The 21,122-nt window shown below is 35.0% G+C and overlaps 1 protein-coding gene and 1 pseudogene across 1 annotated transcript; one reads left to right on the top strand and one right to left on the bottom strand.

The window, feature by feature from the left end:
• Positions 1–2,048: 2,048 nt before the first annotated feature.
• Positions 2,049–3,179, bottom strand: LOC105801392 (uncharacterized). Its single transcript, XM_012632699.1, has 2 exons — positions 2,683–3,179; positions 2,049–2,622 (listed from the first exon to the last, which is right to left on the bottom strand). Exons 1-2 carry the CDS (start codon positions 3,177–3,179, stop codon positions 2,049–2,051), a joined length of 1,071 nt encoding a protein of 356 aa, XP_012488153.1.
• A 9,637-nt stretch (positions 3,180–12,816) lies between these two features.
• Positions 12,817–18,367, top strand: LOC105801391 (probable disease resistance protein At4g27220; annotated as a pseudogene).
• Positions 18,368–21,122: the final 2,755 nt, after the last annotated feature.

A 21,122-nucleotide genomic window follows, 5' to 3' on the forward strand; every position in this document is an offset into this window, starting at 1 on the left:
CCTCTGACACAAATGAAGACACTTGGACGAGGACTGAGTAACCTCAATTCCCAAAAAATAATGCAAATCACCCATATCTTTCAACGAGAGTTCAGCATTCAACAGCTTCACAAACCTGTCAATAGATGACGGTACATTCCCAGTTATGATTATGTCATCAACATACACAAGAACATAGATAGTGCAGTCAGATTGAACTCGCACAAACAAAGACGCATCTGATTTAGAACCATCAAAACCAACCGTTAAGAGAAATGCTTTCAACTTCTCAAACCAAGCTCTTGGAGCCTGACGCAGACCATACAAAGCCTTCTTTAACCGACAAACCAAGGGTCTCCCAACAACCCCAAACTTAACATAACCAGGAGGTTGTTGCATGAACACTTTACTATCAACATCCCCATTCAAGAAGGCATTGTTGACATCAACTTGTCGAAGTAACCACCCTTTCGTAACTACAACTGACAATATAACCCTTATAGTGGCAGGTTTTACGACTGGACTAAAGGTTTCTTGAAAATCGCAACCTGGGACTTGAGAACAGCCTTTCGTAACGTGCTTTATACCGTTCTACCGTACCATCTGGGTTTTTCTTAACTTTAAACAACCATTTGCAACCAATAACTTTATGACCCAATGGTAAAGAGACCAGTTCCCAGGTACCATTGCGAATCAGGGCATCATACTCAGCTTGAGCAGCAGACTGCCACTCCGGACTCGCAAAAGCCTCCTTAATCGTTGACGGCTCTACAACTTCAACCGCAAGCACTCTAGGTTTAAAAATACCAGCTTTTGACCTAGTAGTCATGGGATGAACATTTTCCTCAGGTATAGAAATCTCTGGTCTGGTAGGAACAGACGGAATTGAAACAACCGATGTGGGAGACTGATCACCAGAATGTGGTGAACTACTATGAGAAGAATTACTAGCAGAAATAGCATTTGTTGGAACCACTTCTATGCCATTCTGAGGAACCAAAACCCCATTTAAAGACGAATCATTAGGAGAATTAGCATTTTTTGGAACCACGTCTACACCACTCTGAGGAATCAACGTCTCATTCAAAGTACTTGGGCACGGGCAAACAGAACCAGTACCGGAGTTTCGACGACACGACACATTATTTTTGAGCACAGGAAAACAAGTAGAAATAGTACTCACCTTCCTAGTAGACTGTGATAAAGTCGTCGGAGAAAGAAATCGTGATTCATCAAACTCAACATGACGAGATACGATTATTCGACCATCAAGTAAAAGGCATTGATAACCCTTGTGGCAAGAACTATACCCCAAAAACATGCATGGTTGAGATCAAAAATCCAACTTATGGCGCTGAAACGGGCGCAAATACGGGTAGCAACAGCATCCAAAAACACGTAAATGATCATGAGTAGGGTCACACCCATACAAGGCTCTATACGGGTTCTTACCCTCCAATACCGGTGTGGGAAGACGATTTATTAAATGAACTGCACAAGCAAACGCATATGACCAGAATTCCATTGAAAGTCCCGCCTGAGCTAAAAGAGTAAGCCCCATTTCCACAATGTGTCGATGCTTACGCTCCGCAACTCCATTTTGTTCAGACGTATGAGGACAGGTAACTCAATGAATGATCCCATGTGACGCCAAAACCGAAGCAAATGCTCGATATTCCCCACCCCAGTAGCTCTGAAATTGTTTGATGGTCTTCCCAAATTGATTCTGAACTAGTTTCTGAAACTGGATGAAGCAAGTCACCGCTTGAGACTTCTGTCGTATTAAATATACCCAAGTGAACCTAGAACACATATCAACAAACGAGACATAATACCAGTTTGAACCAGAAGCAACCGAGGCAGGTCCCCATACATCCGAAACAACTAACGAAAATGGATCAACATATTCAGTAGTAGAATCTGAAAATGGCAATTTATGAAACTTTCCCTTTTTACAAGCAGTACAAACCTCACTCATATCAACTTTATTCATAGCAATTTTATTGAATTTGAATTTACATTGATCAAGAACATTCTTAACAACATTCAACGATGGATGACCAAGACGTTTATGCCATAACGAACACAACTCTGTCAGCAGTCTGAGTTGGACTTTTAACCTGAGTAGTAGACGAATGAAACATAACAGGAACAGACGTATCTGACACGGAAAACTGATATAGCCCATTATGTATATGGCCCGTCAGCAAAACCTTCTGTGTTACTCTATCCTTTATCACATAATAAGTGGGGTGAAACTCGAAGTAAACATCATTATCAGTTGCAAATTGTGAAACAGATAGTAAATTCTTCCGAATAGCTGGAACACACAAAATATTAGATAACCGAAGTACTCTAGATTGTGTAGACAAACTACCTTGACCAATAGACGATATCATAGCAGGTGTACCATCACCCATTAAAAGAGACGACGTACCTGAATATGGAACAGCATCACGGAGTGCCGAATCATCTTGACACACATGATTACTGGCACCCGAATCAGGATACCAGGATGTCGAACCAGCTGGCCCAGGAGCCAGGGAGTCAGATCCATCCCCACTCACCCCATTCTGCACAGAGTTGATATGCGAACCCGAGGCAGACGGATCCGAATAGTCAGAGGCATGTAAATCTCCTAGCCTAGGAAGTCCAAAACACGGATCTGACGCGGAGAAAACACGAGCTCGTGGCTTAGTTCACCACGGAACTTCATAACCAACATATGGCGTAGTCGAATTAAGCTGCACATTATTCGACACGGGGTTAGTAACGGGCAGCCCAATACCATCATTCGGCCCAAAGCCATCAATTGGTCCAAAATTGTGAGTAAGTCCACCATTAGGCCCTCTACCATTCGGCCCACTTGATTGTGGCCTATACACATTATTCTCAAAAGTCGTCCTGACCCCTCTACCATTCGGCCCACTTGATTGTGGCCTATACGCATGTTGCTCAACACCTGACCTGGGCCCACCACCAATCGGCCCTGCATACTGACCACAAAAGCTATTAAAACCATCAGCACAATAATTTTGACCAAGTGTAAAACAATTTTGACCATAGCCATAATTATCTTGACCATCCTGAGCATTGAATTGACTAGGGCCATATTCAGATTGACCAAGGTTTGAAAACCTAGGCCGTGTATTTGGTGTTGAAGGCCAACCACGATCTCCAGATTCACGAGAGGGCGACATCGGCAACTGCATCGGAGGTGCCTCATCACGGTGGTACCGATAGTAGCAGCGTTGAGCGACGTGACCGAACCTAGAGTAGATCTAACATTGGAGACGTGGCCGGAAGTTCCTTCCACGTCCGCGCACACTCGAACGGCCCCCGCGCGTCGCTCCATCCGTGGTCGAGACCGATGAATCTTCCACCAGATTCGCACTATACACGGCATCTTGATCCGACGGAACATGACGATTTTCACACTCAGTCAACGCATCCACCAGCCGCTGAAATGGAAGAGGAGTCGTGGCCAACGAAGCAGAGGAGACCACACCTTCGAACTTGGACGGAAGACCCGCAAGCATGACCGCCGTCTGTTCCGCCACTGAAATGGAAGATCCAGACGCTTCAAGGTGAGCACAAATACTTTTTAACTTGGCAACGTAGTCGCGGATCGACATACTCCCTTTCTTGAGGGAGTGAAGTTCATGGCGCAGCCTCGACTGTCGAAGATCTGTATCAGCAGCAAACATCGCCAAGGCAGTAGTCCATACTTCAGATATCGATTGTACATCCATAAAGGATGACAAAATTGGCGAGCTTATGGTGGAAAGAAGCCACGAAGTGAGGAGGTTGTCCTGTTGTTGAAACACAGATGCCGCCGGATTGAGTACAAGAGCACCATCGGATGCTTGCACAAATCTCGGCGGCACAGACACAGATCCATCAAGAAAACCAAATAAATCATATCCATTGACAATGAACCGAACCTGTTGCTTCCACTGAAGAAATGTCCCTTCTTCAAGCTTTACAACCTCATGCCGAGGGAATGAATTCACGACTCGATCAGCAGCAAACACTGAGCCATTCAACTCAACAGAGTCTGAAGCAGCGGAATTTGTGGTGGCCATGACTAAGAACGCCTAGCAATTGATACCATGAAAGAAACTAGGTAATACTAAGAATTGTAAACAAATCTGCTTTCATTTTTATTTCTTTTCTGTTTACTTGACCCAATACCAAGTCACATGACTATATTTATAGGAAGAAAATAACTTCCTTGCTTAACTACTTTGCTAACAACTCAGCTGATCTAACTGCCTCTCTAACTGATATTATCACTAACATATATCCGCTCGAAACAGGACTATCTCCATCCTCCATAGAAATATCACTAGATGCAGTCAAACTAGAAAAGTTCCCAATTCGCGTGTGAATATCGTTCCCCAAGTTGTCATAATTGCAAGTAACAGCACCGGCAATATCCTTTCCCTTTGACTGCTCAACTTCCTTCTTCCGATCATCAAAGGAGACAACAAGCTCTAACAAATCATTTTCCGACGACGGAACTCCAACTTCATCATCTAGTTCCTTAGAATCAAAATGCAAAGATGAAAAATTACCATAATCTTCCACCATCATAAGATTATCTTGAACACGATTCGCATTACCTGATGAAAGGGGCAGGGGTGGGGAAGAGGATTGGCATTCTAATCAAGTGAATAATGATCCTTTACCTCATTACAGCCTTTTAGTAAAGTTTTAATTGAGCAAAAAAATGTTATTAACCGGTACTACGAATAGGAAGAAGCAACCTGTGCTCCGCAATTTTGTAATTTTTCTTAATAGGGAGAAGATTGTGAGATGATGAGAGAAGTAATTGCAATGATTATTTTCTGGGAGTTGAAATTTTTGGAGCTTCGCTGTTTACAAAACCTCAAAAGCTTGTATTCAGGGACTCACACTTTGGACTTCCCATCATTGGTTCAAATAACTATGAGTGGCTGTCCCACAATGGAGTGTTAAACATGCCAAAACTGTATAAAATAAAATTATTTTAAATAAACGCAAGTGATCGATTAGAAATAAAATAAAATGTTTTTATAATTCGATATTTCAAACCTTGAAGAATTAGGTTGAACCGATTTGATTTTGGACTCTTTAAACCCTAGTTGTCAAGATGAGATTTTGGGTGGAAAAATCTCTTCTTTTGCAGCTGAAAACGTTTGTAATATAGGCCTTTGGTTGATGGTGAATCGGTCTTCACTTCACTCCTAAGAAAGCGGATGGGAGCATTATGTCTAATCTTCTTACTCCTAACAATTTTATTGAGACGACGGGTCATTGTGAGATTGAATAACAGAGGTCCGATGAAGTCATTCCTTCGGAAGTTAGAAAAGTGAGGTCTCTTTTCGAGATTGAAGAGAAAAGTATTGCTCAACTTGGGGTTAAAAAAAATCAGAGAGGTAGGAAATGCAAGAACAAAATCCCAAAACCATGTTCTCCTTGGGGGGAAATCGCTAATGAGTCAGCTTTTTTTATTCGGATTTTCAAAATCGAAAAAAAAAAGAAGCTAAGGAATGAGGCTTGGGAGGTTTTTGAATTAGGTAAGAGGTTGAGTCTACGTGCTATTGGTTCTGATTGAAGAGAAGTTGAGCTAATGTTTGAAAAATTAGTCTAGATACTTTATATGGACTTAACTTGATTCGACCAATGAGTACATCTATATATAACATTCTATATGAATTGCGAAGGTTAGAATCATAAATTAAGATATGATATAATCATAAATCAAAATCTGTTATGTTAAATCATCAAGAATAAAACTAAATGTGGTGCTCTCTCTTTCTTAAGGATGGGATATTAGAAAAGTTATATTGTGTATAATTTGGGACCATAACCTAATATATATAACTTTGACACCCATCATTAATTAGAAATTAGTAACTAGAGTATCTATACATATTTGACACATACTTTATTTAATAATTAAAGTCCAATAAACCTTAATAAAATTAGATTGCTTTTAATTTGGGCTAACTATCATGATAGTAAATAATAACATGTAATTACCCTAATTATATGTCTATATTTCTAACAGTGAAAACTGATTAAATTACCCAAAAGTGTCGAAAAAAATTACCAGAATAGGCCATTTTTTTCAAAAAAAAGTACCGGATTAAGCTGAAATAACGAAAACACATCCAACTAGAAGCTTTTTCAGCATGTTGGCAAAAGAACACTTCCAGCTGGAAGCGCTTTTTGCCACATCAGCACTAAAAATGATAACACCAATATTTTTTTCATTTTTTAGTGCCATCTATTAATCTGGAAATAAAATTTACAAAACAAGTCTTTATATAGACCCAAAGTCTCATTTCTCTTATTTTCTTAAGTGATGTAGGGTATAAGTCTATATAGACTCATAACCTGTTTGCAGTTTGTTCCTAGACAATATGAGATTACTTACTTTGTTCAATTGAGTGCGTTTTCGTTATTTCGACTGGCCCGATAAATTTTAAAAAAATATATTTTAATAAAAATAAATTCGACATTTTTAGGTAATTTAATTGCGAAAACCAAATTTTTAATGTGAAAAATCCCAAAATTCAATTTAAAAAAAATCAAAATTAGTAACTAGTTAAATCTGTAAATAAAATCTCAACGTTAAGGCGTATTGATATGATTTTTTTTTTGAAGTCCACTACCCTGATGTCTCTTTTAGTGTCGCACATACGTTTTGGTTGATGTAATTAATTAGACTCAATTCCAAGTTGATGCAAATTGTATTTAATTAAATTAGTTGGTTTAGGTAATATCATGAATTGAAGCCTAAGCTTACATAATTTCCTTGTAATGCTACATTATTTTATGTAGTACTTCCTTTTTTAAACCACTTGCCTAATACATTATTTTATATATATATTCCTTGTCATGGCTCGAAATATTAGGGAAAAACAGAAAATTTAGTGAATGGTCTTTCTTTATAAATTTTAAATAGCTTTCAATATATTTTTCTTCGTAATCAACATGGAGTCTACATCTTCTTTTCCTATTTCATATTCATCATTTCATTGGTATGTTACCTACGTAATGTAAATATATATTAATAATTTCATTATAAATTCTGATAAAATTTATTTTAACACAATATTTAAGATTACTTATAATTCCTTTTCAATTCATAAATAGATTTAACGCACTCAAACTTACGTCATTTTACATTGACAATAATACTCATATCAATCGAGTTAATATTCAATCAACAAATATATATATATATATATATCTTCAAATAGAATTATCAATTCTATGCAAAATGAATTATTAAATATATATTGTGGAAACCAAATTTTAATACGGAAAAAGATCCCAAAATTCAATCGACGAAAAAGAAAATCAAAACGAGCAACTATATATAAATCTGCAAATAAATTTAATAATAAATAAAATGAAAAGCACAAAACATTGCGATAATCAATGTTTTTATAATTAGATCAGTTATCAAACTCATCAAATTATCAATTTTTATATGATCAATTAGTTTGATTTGATTAAATAGATTATTAAAATTTTAAAAATAAAAAATTTAATTAAACAAAATAAAAATGGAACTGGTTCAAACTAACAATGGCCTTGCCCCACCTCTCTTGGGTCAATGGTGTAATTGTAGTGCCTCCGAAATGTTAATTATTTAATTTATTCCCTTTTAACTTTTATTTAATTGGAACAATTGTAATTTTGTCCCATTTCAAAAGTTTAAAATTTAATTAAAGCTATTTTAATATAATTTTTTATTTTTTCTCTCCAAATTTTAGAATTTTATCTCGATCCCTCTTATATAAATCTTGATTTTGTCCTATGTACCAATTTACAAATTAATTGATTCAACCTCATTCTTGGAGTTAATAATATACCGATCAATCCGATTTGATCCCACAGCCTGCAACTATCGAAAGTCTTCTTTGTTTTTCTTTTTCCGAGTATGCTGTCCTGTTGTCTCTTTTATGTACTTTATTTTGGAAAAGCACTTACCTAATACATTATTTCATACATATATATGCATATATAGTACTTGTCATGGCTCGAATATAAGGAAAATAACAGAAGATTTAGGGAATCGTCTCTCTATAAATTATTGAAAGCTCTTTTTCTTGGAATCTACCTTATTTAAATTCCAGTTCATTTGTTACGCAATATAAAATATATATTTTCTGACTTCAAATACAACCATCAATTCTAAGTGGAAATCATTATTATATAAATTTTTATGACATAAGTCATGATTTCATCTAATTATTAAATGACATATAAAATTATGTTTGTACATGTTATTGTTTGACTAGAAATTTCTAAATAAAAATTATTCAAAAAATTTATTTTCTTCTTCTTCAACCATTATGTGTCTAGAGAATCATCAAAGTTTTTTTCATCAAACTTATTCTAAAATTCGTACTATACAACTATTGGTTTAAACCTAAACTACCCATCACATTCACAAGCATATTTGCTGTCCTAAAAATTGCACTACAATTTGCGGCACAAATAACCTATTTATAAGCCTCTTCAAGTGATTAACTAGTATTGTTTTGCTAGGCTTGAAACACTCATTTAAAAGTTGATTTTATTCCATTAATTATTTTAAGTATTTGTCACATAAATGTCTTTATAAACTAGCTAGTTAATAGCTTGAAATACTCTAAAAAATAAGTATCTATCAAAGTTCAAACTTCTCTCCTTCTTCAAATCTAATCAAATGGATGATAATTATATTATAATTTATCATGAAATTTCCTTATTAACTAATACTAAAATATAAATCAACACCAAAAACTTTGATTAAGTTAATACTAAAATATAAATCAACACCAAAAACTTTGATTGCTTCAAATAGTTGATTCTAACTATCATTCAAGCAAAGCAGTCAAAGTTTTCAATAGTTTTCATCTATAGATCTAGTTGTAAATCTTGGGTATTTTCAACTTTCTCATTCTTACTTTTCCACTATTTTGTTAAAGAAGAATTCAAAATTAATAAATTCTTGGGGTATTTTGATTAAAGAACCCGTATTTTTTTTAAAAGGTAAATTTATTAATATATTTAATAAATGGAATCATACAAGCTCCACCAACAGAAGAAAGGTTTTAGCCTTAGCATCAATAGAACATCATGGCATGTTGACAATTGGCTTTGTCACAACTCAAGCACGACATATCTGGTGTGATTGCAAGCACTTAATATGATAAAGAAATCAACCCCGGATGGTCCAAAGCGACGACAACAAAACTAAGGTTACATGCACCAGAGATACCCAAACTAGAGAGGATGACAACAAAACCATGCCTAAAATCACTTGTAAAACTAAGGTTACATACATAAGCAAGACTAAAGAACGTGCTACAAGAGCAGACAAAAACTTCTAAAACTAAAAACTTATTAAACAATGGAAAAACAAACAAAAAAAAACATATAAAACTTAAGACAACACAGATCCAAAACAACTCGTGAAATCATTTTTTGTTTTGAAATACTCTCAAAACATAAACATATTAAGAAGCTGACGAATAGCTACTCACTTTTCAAGAAAAATTACTGATGGCCGATGGAGTTTTAGCGAACAACAGGCGCCGTCATCTATCCATCACAACTTGTGAAGACAAAAAAAATACTCACAAAATAAATCTGCAAATCGAAAAAAGAGAAGGCATGTGGAATAAATGAGAAAAAAAAGAAAAAAATAGTGAGAGGGAGAAAAAGACTGGCGATAATCCATCGGGATTAAACCTGTATTTAAATCTAGTGGTGGTGACCCTTGCTAATATTCTTTTCAACAAAAAAGTATCAATTGTATTTTGTGAAACCAAAATACCTAAGATGCAAATCAAAGGTAGAAAGAAAATTTCGTAATTTGCAATTGTATTTTGATTTCTTCTTTAATAAATTTTCAAGAAGCAATTCAAAAGAACTTGTATTTTGTGATGACCTTTGCCATGGTTCTCCAATTGCCGTGTCGTTAAAGGAGAAAATAAAATTTTGGATATTTTCTTTTAAAATTTCTTAATCACAATGATATGTAAAAATAATTTTATATCATAAGAAGGATCTATCTAATAATTTCTTCTTACGCAGTTGACTGGTTAATTTATATTAATTTCTCATGTAAAATTTACAATTACAAAGATTATTTGACAAAAATAGTTATGAAGATCTGTATGATATATTTTTCATCATAATAATTATGTCGAAATCTTAATTTAATAAAATTATTAAAAGTTTAATATAGAATTTACTAAAATTGCCCTACTTTACGAAGGAGTAATATTATTTTTACAATAGATCTCTCATTTTAACAAAGTAAATATTATTTTGAAGATATTTTTATCGTTTTATATTTTATACAAAATTTAAGAAAATACTTATAAATGAGATTTGAACACAAAACATCGTAAATTTTACTCTCTCTATTTGACCATCTCAACTAAAAAATATTTAATAGTTATATTAATTTTTGGATAAACTACCTAGTTAGTCACCCAATTTTTATGGCAACGTTAAATTTCTAATGGCGGTTAACTATATACACTACATCATGTTTACACTTTCATTATGGTCATCCAACTTTTAGGCCGCTTTCATTTTGGTCACCCAAAAAATTCTTTTTTAAGTATTGAGTGGGATAAAAAAATCAAGGATTAAAGTGAAAAAACGGTAGAAACTAAAATAATATACAAAAGATTGTCAATTTGTACTTATTTATTCCCTTGCCAAAAATTTTATTTTTAAAAAAATTAAATTTTAAATTATAAAACATCAAAATAAATTGAATAAACTGTTGTAAAAATTATACATTGATAATGTGAACCAAATTTTTACTATAATATTAAAATTACTTTATATAATCTCTTTTAAATTTTAAAATTAACGAAATCAACTCAAATAATTCATATTTAATAATTGTCTATGTACATTTCTATTTGTTACAATAATTTTGAATATTAATATTTAAAATTTATATTTCAAAACCCAAATTTAGAATTTTCGCAAAGTGATAAACGATTAAAATTTGAAAATTTTTGTGTTATATTTTAGTTTCTACCGTTTTTCACTTTAATCATTAATTTTTTACCCCAATCAATACTAAAAATATATTTTTTGGGTGACCAAAATGAGAGTGCAAACATGATGTGACATATATAGTTAACCGTCGTTAGAAATTTAATATTTGGGTGACTAAAATAAAATCGCCCTAAAAATTAAATGACAGAATTGCAAAAGTTTCATTTTGGATGACCAAAATGAAAATGCTTTAAAAGTTGAATGACCAACTAGATAGTTCACCCTTAATTTTTTTATAAATTTATTAAATAATTATTTTACTTACGTACCATAATTTAGGATTCATTAATGATTATTTCATTGAAGTATTTAAAATATTTAAGAATATAAATAATAAAAATTTAAAAAGAATGAAATATAAAAGAGGGCAAGCAATAGATTATTAGTGATAGAAACATAAGATAATGGTGAATGATAAAATAGAATTAAAGCGCCAACCAAATTTGAAAAATCTGCTTTAAACTTTTTTTTAAAATTTCTCTTTTATTATTAACAAACAAACTTTAAATATTGTTTCAATAGGTCTACGTTGAAAAATTGAATAAAACATGTATTCTACCGTAATCATACGTATCTTATATATATGACATGGTTTATTTAAATTATCATATATTTTTTTCATATAGATTATTTTTGTTAAATTTGAGGCAAATTATTTAGGTAAACTACACCTATGGTCATTTTGTTTTCCTTAGATTACATTTTAATCACTTATATTTGAAATATTACGTTTTAGCTACTTTTGTTATCATGTTGTAACATTTTAGTCACTAAGCCGTTAATTGTTGTTATGATGTAATAGTAAGTGACGTAGTAGTTAAATCATCATTTCAAATAAAAATTTAGGTTAAATTATGCAATCGGTCCCCATATTTTTTATTTTGAACTATTTAATTTTTTTCTTTTATGTTCTTTAAACTTTTATTTTCTTTTATATTCTTTAAACTTTCCTGTTTTTTTCTTTTTTTTTTCCTTTCTCTTCTGTTTCTCACCTTGTTTTCCTACCATATTAGGAAGTCGAATTGGCAGTGAAGAAAAAAGCAATAAGTCAAAAGCCATCATTGCCTATAACTAAAACCCATAAACCCATATCATGCTTATTTCCTCGTTGCAAATTCAACTTCTTGATATATTAAAAAAAAGGAGAAGGTAGGAAAATAGAGGGAGAAGCAAAAACGAATGGAAAATAACAATAAAAAAGTTAAAAGAACATAAAACAAAAACTTAAATTGCTCAAAACAAAAAAATTTATATGGACCAATTGAATAATTTAACCTAAAATTTTTATTTGAAATGATGATTTAACATGTTATGTCAGCTTACCGTTACATCGTTAATGACAATTAGCAGCTCAGTGACTAAAATGTTGCAACACAATAACGTAAGTGACTAAAACGTAACATTTCAAACATAAGTGACTAAAATGTAACCTGAGGTAAACAAAAGTGACCATAGATATAGTTTACCCAATTATTTATTTTAAAATAAAGTATCTCATTAGTCCCTCTAAATAGGAGTTGTTACTATTTTGATCACTTAAAAAATTATTTTTATTAATTTAGTCATTAAAATATAAAATTGTTCAAATTCATTACTGAAATTTTAACGATTGATTTTCACGTTAATCACGTAGTAATTCGTTGGATTTTGGGTTAATTTAATTGATGAACCCAAACAATTGTGATTGGGTGAATGAAATTTCAAAATTAACTAGAATACATAATATAATACAACCCTCCCACATGATCTAAGTAATTCCATTTCGAAATCCTCAGCCGCCTACCCAAACGTACAACCGTTTTCTGCCCCAAGTGCCCACCATAGCAACGTTCAGTCCGCTTCAAATACTTCAAATCTTTGTCTTGTCTAACTTTCTTCATCTTCTGCTTCACAATTTCATTCCAGCGTTGTTTTTGTTCAGAGCTTGGGATCTGTCAAAACCAAGTCTCCTCATCCTTGTTTCCTTTTACTTGAATTTCCTCCCCCCTCTGTCATTCTATCACTTACTCTCTACTTTACTACCTTTGAACCCCCTCTTTTCAATGGAGATTACTATGGGCAGTGCTAGCAACCTTGTTACCGGTGTTGTCGGATACTTGTTCCAAAAAATCAAACGTAATTTCAGCTATGTTTTCCACCATAGAACAATGGTCTTGGATTTCGAGAAGAAAGTTGAGATGTTGAAAGACAAAAGAGACAGAGTGCTGCTAGACGTTGATGCTGCTCAAAATAACGGCGAGACTATATACCCCGACGTCAACAATTGGCTCATGAAAGTCGACGACATGATCATTTCAGAGTTGAACAAAGTGAAGGGTCTTGAAGACGAAGCAAAGAACAAGTGTTTTATCGGCTTGTGTCCTAATTTTAAGGCTTTCTATCAGCTTAGCAAGAAAGCAGAAGAAGATGCTGGTGCCGTTGATGAACTCCTCCAGCAAGGTGGATTTGACAAAATATCATACCGGGATGTCCCGCAGCCCATAGTGGTTGTACCTCCAAAAGATTTTGAGGACTTTAATTCAAGAAAACTGGTGTTTAACAAGATCATGGAGGCGGTGAAAGATCCTAATGTCAACATAATAGGAGTGCATGGAATGCCTGGTGTCGGCAAGACTACGCTTGTGAAAGAAGTTGTCAGACAAGTCAAAGAAGATAAGTTATTCGACTCGGTGGTTATGGCTGTTGTGACTTATACTCCTGACGTCCAGAAAATTCAAGACCAAATTGCAGATATGTTGGGATTGAAATTTGAGGAGCAAAGTATGAGTGGAAGAGCAAGTCGGTTGTGCCAAAGGTTGAAGAAAGAGAAGAAGATTCTTGTTGTTTTAGATGACATTTGGGCAAAATTAGACCTGATGGAAGTGGGAATTCCTTTGGGAGATAGGATCAGGTATGCACCATACTGCTGACGTCCAGAGATCGTAATGTCCTGAGGAAGGATATGGATGCTAAAGAGAGTTTTCCACTCGGAGTTTTAACACACGAAGAAGCTTGGAATTTCTTCAAGAATATAGCACGGGACGGTGTTGAAAGTCATGACTTGCCTCCTATAGCAATTGAGGTAGCTAAAAGATGTGGTGGTCTACCAATCGCCATTAGAACACTTGCAACGCCTTTGAAAAATGAACCTCCATTTGCATGGGAGGATGCTTTGCAACAGCTAAACGGGCCACCGTCGAGCAACTTCAAAGGAGTACCAGCAGCTGTATGTTCAAGTATAGAGTGGAGTTACGATCGTTTACCAAACGAGGAACATAAACAGACTTTTTTGCTTTGCGGTCTAATTGGTCATAATGCTCTCTTTGATGAGTTGCTTATGTATGCAATGGGATTGGGTTTATTCCATGGTCTCAACACGGTTGAAAAAACATGGATCAGATTATTGACAGTGGTGAGTCATCTCAAAGCCTGTTGTTTGTTAGTTGATAGTTATAGCAATCAACGATTTGATATGCATGATCTTATTTCTGATGTGGCCATCTCAATTGATTCTAAAGGCAACCACGTCTTTTCTTTAAGACCCCAGGATGTTTTGGATGACTGGCCAGATGATGAAACGATGAAAGAGTACGACAAAATATATTTACCGTATGGTAGCATCAGCGAACTTCCTGATCAGTTGAAATGTCCCAAACTTAGTTTTTTCGGTATCGGTAGCAAAAATCCTTTGTTGAAAATACCAACAAACTTTTTTAAGGAAACAAAAAATCTTAAAGTCCTAATTTTGGCTTGTTTGAATTTACCGTCCTTGCCTTCATCAATTTCCTTGCTGGCAAACCTTCGAACATTGTGCTTGATGTATTGTGCGTTGGGAGACATTGCCCTTATCGGAGAGCTCAAGAATCTGGAAATTCTTAGCTTTGAAGGTTCTGAAATTGAAATGCTACCGGAGGAAATAGGACAGCTGACTAAACTAAAGTGGTTAGGTTTAATTGATTGTTCCAAACTCAAAAGAATTCCACCTGGTGTCTTCTGCAAATTGTCTCGATTAGAAGAACTGTATATGAGTAACAGTTTTAATGAATGGGAAGCAGAGGGGCAGTCTAGTCAACAAAGCAATTTCAGTCTTGCTGAATTGAAAGCTTTGTCATGTTTAACTTCTTTAGAAATTCATATTCCTAATGCCAACACTATTCCCAAAGACTTCTCCTTTGAAAAGTTGCAAAGATACATTTTTTTTATCGGAGAAGCATCGCATTGGGATTGGAATTGGGGTTGGGTTCGTGAAAACTCCAGAACCCTAAAGCTTAGCCTACAGACAAGCATTAGCTTTCTTAATAATGGAGTCAAAGTTTTATTGAAGAAAGCTGAAAATTTATACATAGATGAAGTGAAAGATGTGGAGATTTTGCTACAGGAATCAGAAGTTGGAGATTATTTTCGACAGTTGAAGAATCTGCATATCCAGAATGGTGCAATGATCCAATATATCTTTAAAGATAATGATGATGTTGACAAAATTGAATTCCAACTAGAGATTTTGGAGCTCCATGGCCTACCAAAGCTCATTAGCTTTTGCTCTAAAAATAAAGGTTCCACTTCCACATCTCCACAGGAAACAACTCTTTTTGAGCAAAAGGTGTGTGATATCTTTTTCCCACTTCCAATGCATGCATTTTAATCACATTTCCTACTCTCTTTTTTTTTTTTTAATTTAACTTTTATCTCAACCACTCATTTTCAACTAAAACTCAATTTAGTTCTCTATCTGGCTTTAGAAGTTTAAGCTATGCTCTCTTTTTGTTAATCACATTTCCTACTATTTTCTCAATGTTGATGGTGAATAATTTTAATTGTCAAAAAATTTAACATAATATGAGATTTTGATATGATAGGAAGATATTGGAATACCATGTTATGCTTGCCTTGTTACAAAATATTCCACAACTATAATAATAAATTTAGTCCTAATATATATTCTCTTTTATTATTTTAGTTACTCTTTCATTATATTTGAAAAAAAAAAATCAAACTTAATAAGATTAGATTTGGTAAGTAAACAAGTATATTTTTGCAGACACAGTTTCCTAAGTTGAAGGAGTTGGTGCTATCCTCAATTAGCATCGAAAGAATATGGCTTCCCCAAGGGTTTTGTTCAACCCAAAATTTGACGTTGTTGATCATTGAGGGCTGTGCCAACTTAAAACACGTCTTATCCGACTTCATGGTTGAAAATCTCCAACAGCTCGAATGCTTGGAAATAAGTGAATGTAAGGGCATACATGAGATAATATCTAAGGAGAAGATTATCAAGGAAGCATTCAGAACTAGATACCTAATCTGCTTCCCTCGATTAAACTCCCTCAAATTGAAAGGACTTCAGAATCTCATCGGATTTTGTCATGAAGATTATACTGTTGAATTCCCAACCTTGAAGATTCTTGAGATAGAAAACTGTCCACAATTGAAGGGATTCATCCATAATTCTACAAGTAAAGAAATCCTTACAGATGTAGTTTTATTCAACAATAAGGTACTATTTTCAACACATTCTTCTTTTGTTATATTTAACTCTTTTAATCATTGCTTTCATTCGCATCAAAAATTCATTGTAGGTTGTTTTTTTCAATTTGGAGAAAATCACAATCTCCCATTTGAGAAAAGTAAAGCGGGTATGGGACAGCCAACTTCATACAAATTCTTTTCCTATACTAAAAGAGTTGAGTATTATGGAATGTAATGTGTTGTTGAATATCTTTCCACCTTTTCTTTTGGGGGCTTTTCAAAGATTGGAGAAATTAATAGTGACTGATTGTACTTCATTAGAAGAAGTGTTCCAACTCCAAGAACAAGGGTTAGATATTGAAGAAACGCATGTAGCAAACTGTCAATTAAGAGAAGTGAATCTCATTCGCCTACCAAAATTAAAGCATGTGTGGACCAAGTATCACAAAGGAAATATTTCTTTTGAAAGTCTACGACAAGTATGCATTGAAGATTGTTGGAGCTTGAAAACTCTATTCCCATTTTCAATTGCTAAAGATCTTCAGCAACTTGAAAGACTAACTATTGCTAGGTGTGGGTTGGAGGAGATTGTTTCAAAAAGTGTTGAAGAATCAGGCGAATTGAAAATTTGTTTTGCATTTAATCAATTGTCCTTCCTTGAACTTTGGGATCTACCATACCTAACATGTTTCTATCCAGGAATGCATAGAACAACATGGCCTACATTGAAGCAATTGAGGATACATTGGTATGGGGGGATTAAGATATTTGGGCATGAAGAATCCCAAATTCAACATTCACTTTTCCTCATTGAAAAGGTATGAACAGCCACTTTTTTCTTTTTCTTTTTTTTTTTTGACAAAGTTTATATATTATATTTAAACCATTTAATAAATTCAAATATTCATTTGAAAATATAAAACAATTAAAATAATAATCAAATTCATTTTTTTCCTATCTAATTGATAACCTCTAGCAGTTCTAAATTTTATTTTAGTAACAAATTGTTTGTAACTCTTTACATATTAATAAATTCTATTTAAGTTTTTTTTAAATCTAACATACATATTCTTAATATAGAATTTAAAAGTAAAAATACACAACAATTCAAACATTTGATTTCATAGTTCACGTATAGACTTATATTATGTCTTATGGCTATTCTTTTAAATGGAATTCTAAATCTAATACTCTACGGTTCTTATTGTTCTTACTTGTTTCTTTTTAGGTTATCCCTCAATTGGAGGAGGTTTCATTTAGCCATAGTGATATTGCGATGATAAGTGATGGCCAGTTTGAGGCCGACTTATTTTGCAATGTAAAATTTCTTCGAATCTCTTGCTACTTTGATGAATCAGCTATTTTCCCAATTTCTTTCCTTAGAAGGTTTTACAATTTGGAAGGGCTTGACGTGGTTTTTTGTAACTTCAAAGAGCTAGCTTCTTTCGAAAGCGATGCACATGAAGATAAAGACATGAGAATCACAACCCCCAAAATCAAGAAGTTGAAATTGGATCTGGTTAACAACATAAGACATCTATGGAAGCTAGACTCCCCGCTTGACCATATTTGTGCAAGTCTCGAATGTCTTCAACTTTGGCAGTGTGACAATTTGATTAATTTAGGATTAGGTCTTTCATTTTTTGAAACTCTTACAACTTTAGATGTCTGGAAATGCAATGGGATGTCAGAGTTGATTACATCTTTCAAAGTCCAAAGTTTGGTGTGCCTTGTTACAATGAGGATAAGAGAATGTGAAATGATGAGAGAAGTAGTTGCAAGCGACGAGGGTGAAACACCATACGAGATTGTTTTCAGAGCGCTGAAACATTTTGTTGAAAATTTGGATCGCAAAGCAACATGTGGCCAATGACATGGTTGGTGTCGAGCTTGGTGATAATGCTTGGTGTGCATGATGAAGTGAACCGGATGAAGCAATCAACTTTGGATGTTTTGTTCTTTTGTAATTTAGTTTAGTTCAACTTTAACTAGTTTCCAAAGTTAGTTGGATTAAGTTTGTGATTGGATTGATGATGTAAAAGTCGGTATGTCACTTATTTTGTATTGACTTAAGCTTGTATTAGTTTAGTTTAAGTGGGAGCAGTTATGTCATTAGGTAAGCTGTCAAATGAATCAAATTTGTAACTCTTTTATATATTCAAATTTTGAATGAAAAAAGGGAATGTTCAGTTACAATTTCTTTGAGTATTCAATTTTGTTCACTTTTTTTTGCTTTGCTTTGATTTCTTTTGCTTGATACTTCTTGCTTCAGTTTTGCAAATTCATTTTGCAACTTTGTTTTCTTTTCTTTCTTGCCATTGTTCCAACAAATGGTATCATGAGCCCGAGTCTTTGAGGGCCTTTGTATGCAATCTGTTGTGTTCAAATCAAAACCAACAACAAGTTCAAAATTTGGTAAGATCAAGCATCTGGATTCGATCTAGCAGGATGAGTTTCACTCCACCACCTCCATCTGTGTTCCTTTGGAGAAAACTATCACATTTGGATAGTTAAAATGAAGACTTACCTCCGGGCACATGATCTCCAGGTGTGATTGAGAATGATCTTGAACCACCTCCATTGAGAGCCAATCCCACTATTGCAGATGAGGCAACATCTTGAGGAGCGAGCTAAGAAGCACAAGGCTATGGCCTGTCTGCAGAGTGGAGTGTCGATGTGATATTCACACGCATCATGGCATGTGACACACCTAAGCGAGCCTGGGACAAGTGAAGGAGGAGTTCATGGGGACCGACAAGACAAGGCAACAGCGGTGATCAACCTCGGAGAGACTTTGAAAATTTGAGGATGAGGAGTGCGAGACCATCAAGCGATTACTCGAGACGGGATAATGGCCATTGTCAACATGACATTAGGCTCACGGGAGTGAACTTCACAGAGAGCGAGTTGTTGAAAAGTCATTACAACTCTCCCGAGAAATTTGAGTCAAAATCTCTTCACTTGAGGACTCGAGGATTTATCACCATTTCATTGTGCAGTGATAAACTCCTGTATGCACTTGAGCAAAGAAGGGCAAATAGGCAGGAGGAGAATCCTGAAGCTGCCTTCCAGGCTAAAGCCAGTGAAGGCTCGAGTGTGAATGCAAAAGGCAAGAAGCCTTGGCACAACAAAAGGGTCAAGTCAGGAAGAGATGAAGCAAAAAGGGTGTTCCCACCATGTGTTCATTGCAAGAAGACAACACATTCAGAAAAGTATTCTTTGGTTTAGGCGGATATTGATGTAGAAAGTGTAAGCAGTTTGGCCATGTGGAGAAGGTGTGCAAGGGCAAACCAAGGGAGGCTGCTCTGCAACAAGCTAGACCTGCTGAGGACATTCAAGCTCAGGAGGAGCATGTGTTCACAGCAACTTGTTTTGTTGGCACAACCAAGGCCAGCAATGATTGGCTACTAGACAGTGGTTGCTCACACCATATGGCTGCAGATGAGAAGCTGTTCAAGGGCCTAGACAGAAGCTTCCACTCGAGGATTAGAATTGGAGATGGCAGGGTGATTGAGGCTAAAGGCAAGGGCAATGTGTTGATAAGCTTGGTTCGGTAATAAGTCGATCTCGGATGTGTTTTTGTACGACTTAGACCGAATCGCTTAGTGTTGGCCAATTAGTTGAAAAGGGCTATACATTGGTTTTAAGGATAGTTCTTGTATTGTTCAAGACATGAATGGTGCAGAGTTAGTCCTTGTCTCTATGGTGATAGGTGCTTCATGTTGGATGTTAGCCAAATAAAAAGAAAGGCATACACCAGCCTTGTTGAAAGCACTGACTTGTGGCATAGGAGACTAGGCCATGCAAATTTCAGATCCATCGATCTGCTACATAGGCTGAATTTGGTTGATGACATTTCAAAAATTGAAGTTAGTGGGAATGTTTGTGAAGTTTGTCAGCTTGGTAAGTAGGCTAGACTGCCTTTTTCTGCTGACAGTGCTTGGAGAGCTCAGAACAAGCTCGAATTGGTGCACTCTGATGTTTGTGGCCCTATGAGAACACCTTCAATCAGTGAGAACAGGTACTTTGCCCTGTTTATAGATGATTTAACAAGGTTGTGCTGGGTCTACTTCTTGAAGCAAAAGTCAGAAGTGTTTGAGGCCTTCTGCAAATTCAAGGCATATGCTGAAAATCAGTCAGGCTGCAAAATTAGAGCCTTGAGGACTGATAATGGCTCTGAATATGTGTCTGAGAGATTTCAAAAGCTTTGTGATAGTGCTGGGATTCACCATCAGCTCACAACAGTCTATACTCCTCAACAGAATGGAGTTTGTGAGAGGAAAAATAGGATTTGTCTTGAATATGGCTAGGTGTCTATTGTTTCAAGGCAAGCTTCCAAGCCGGTTTTGGTGAGGCGATCAACACCTCGGTGTATTCGCTCAATAGGCGCCAACTCGGCGATCAAGGATAAAACACCTTTTGAGGCTTGGCATGGAGTCAAACCTATGGTAACACATTTAAAAGTGTTTGGCTGTATATGTTATGCTCTTATTCCAGTAGAGAAGAGGACCAAGCTCGAGAGCGGGGCTACTCAGAATCTTTGTTGGCTCTGGCAAGACAACAAGAAGGGTTATAGAGTGTATGATCCTCTGACAAAGAAGGTCTTAGTCGTGAGGATGTAAAGTTTG

Source organism: Gossypium raimondii, chromosome 11, assembly GCF_025698545.1.
Source record: "Gossypium raimondii isolate GPD5lz chromosome 11, ASM2569854v1, whole genome shotgun sequence".
NCBI classification, from domain to species: Eukaryota; Viridiplantae; Streptophyta; class Magnoliopsida; order Malvales; family Malvaceae; genus Gossypium; species Gossypium raimondii.

Excerpts from the sequence above, each read along its gene's own strand:
- LOC105801392 (XM_012632699.1), bottom strand. The coding sequence starts at position 3,179 with ATGTCGCCCTCTCGTGAATCTGGAGATCGTGGTTGGCCTTCAACACCA. Across the intron at positions 2,623-2,682 it reads GTTGGTTATGAAGTTCCGTG|GCTAGGAGATTTACATGCCT; the intron begins GTGAACTAAGCC and ends TGGACTTCCTAG.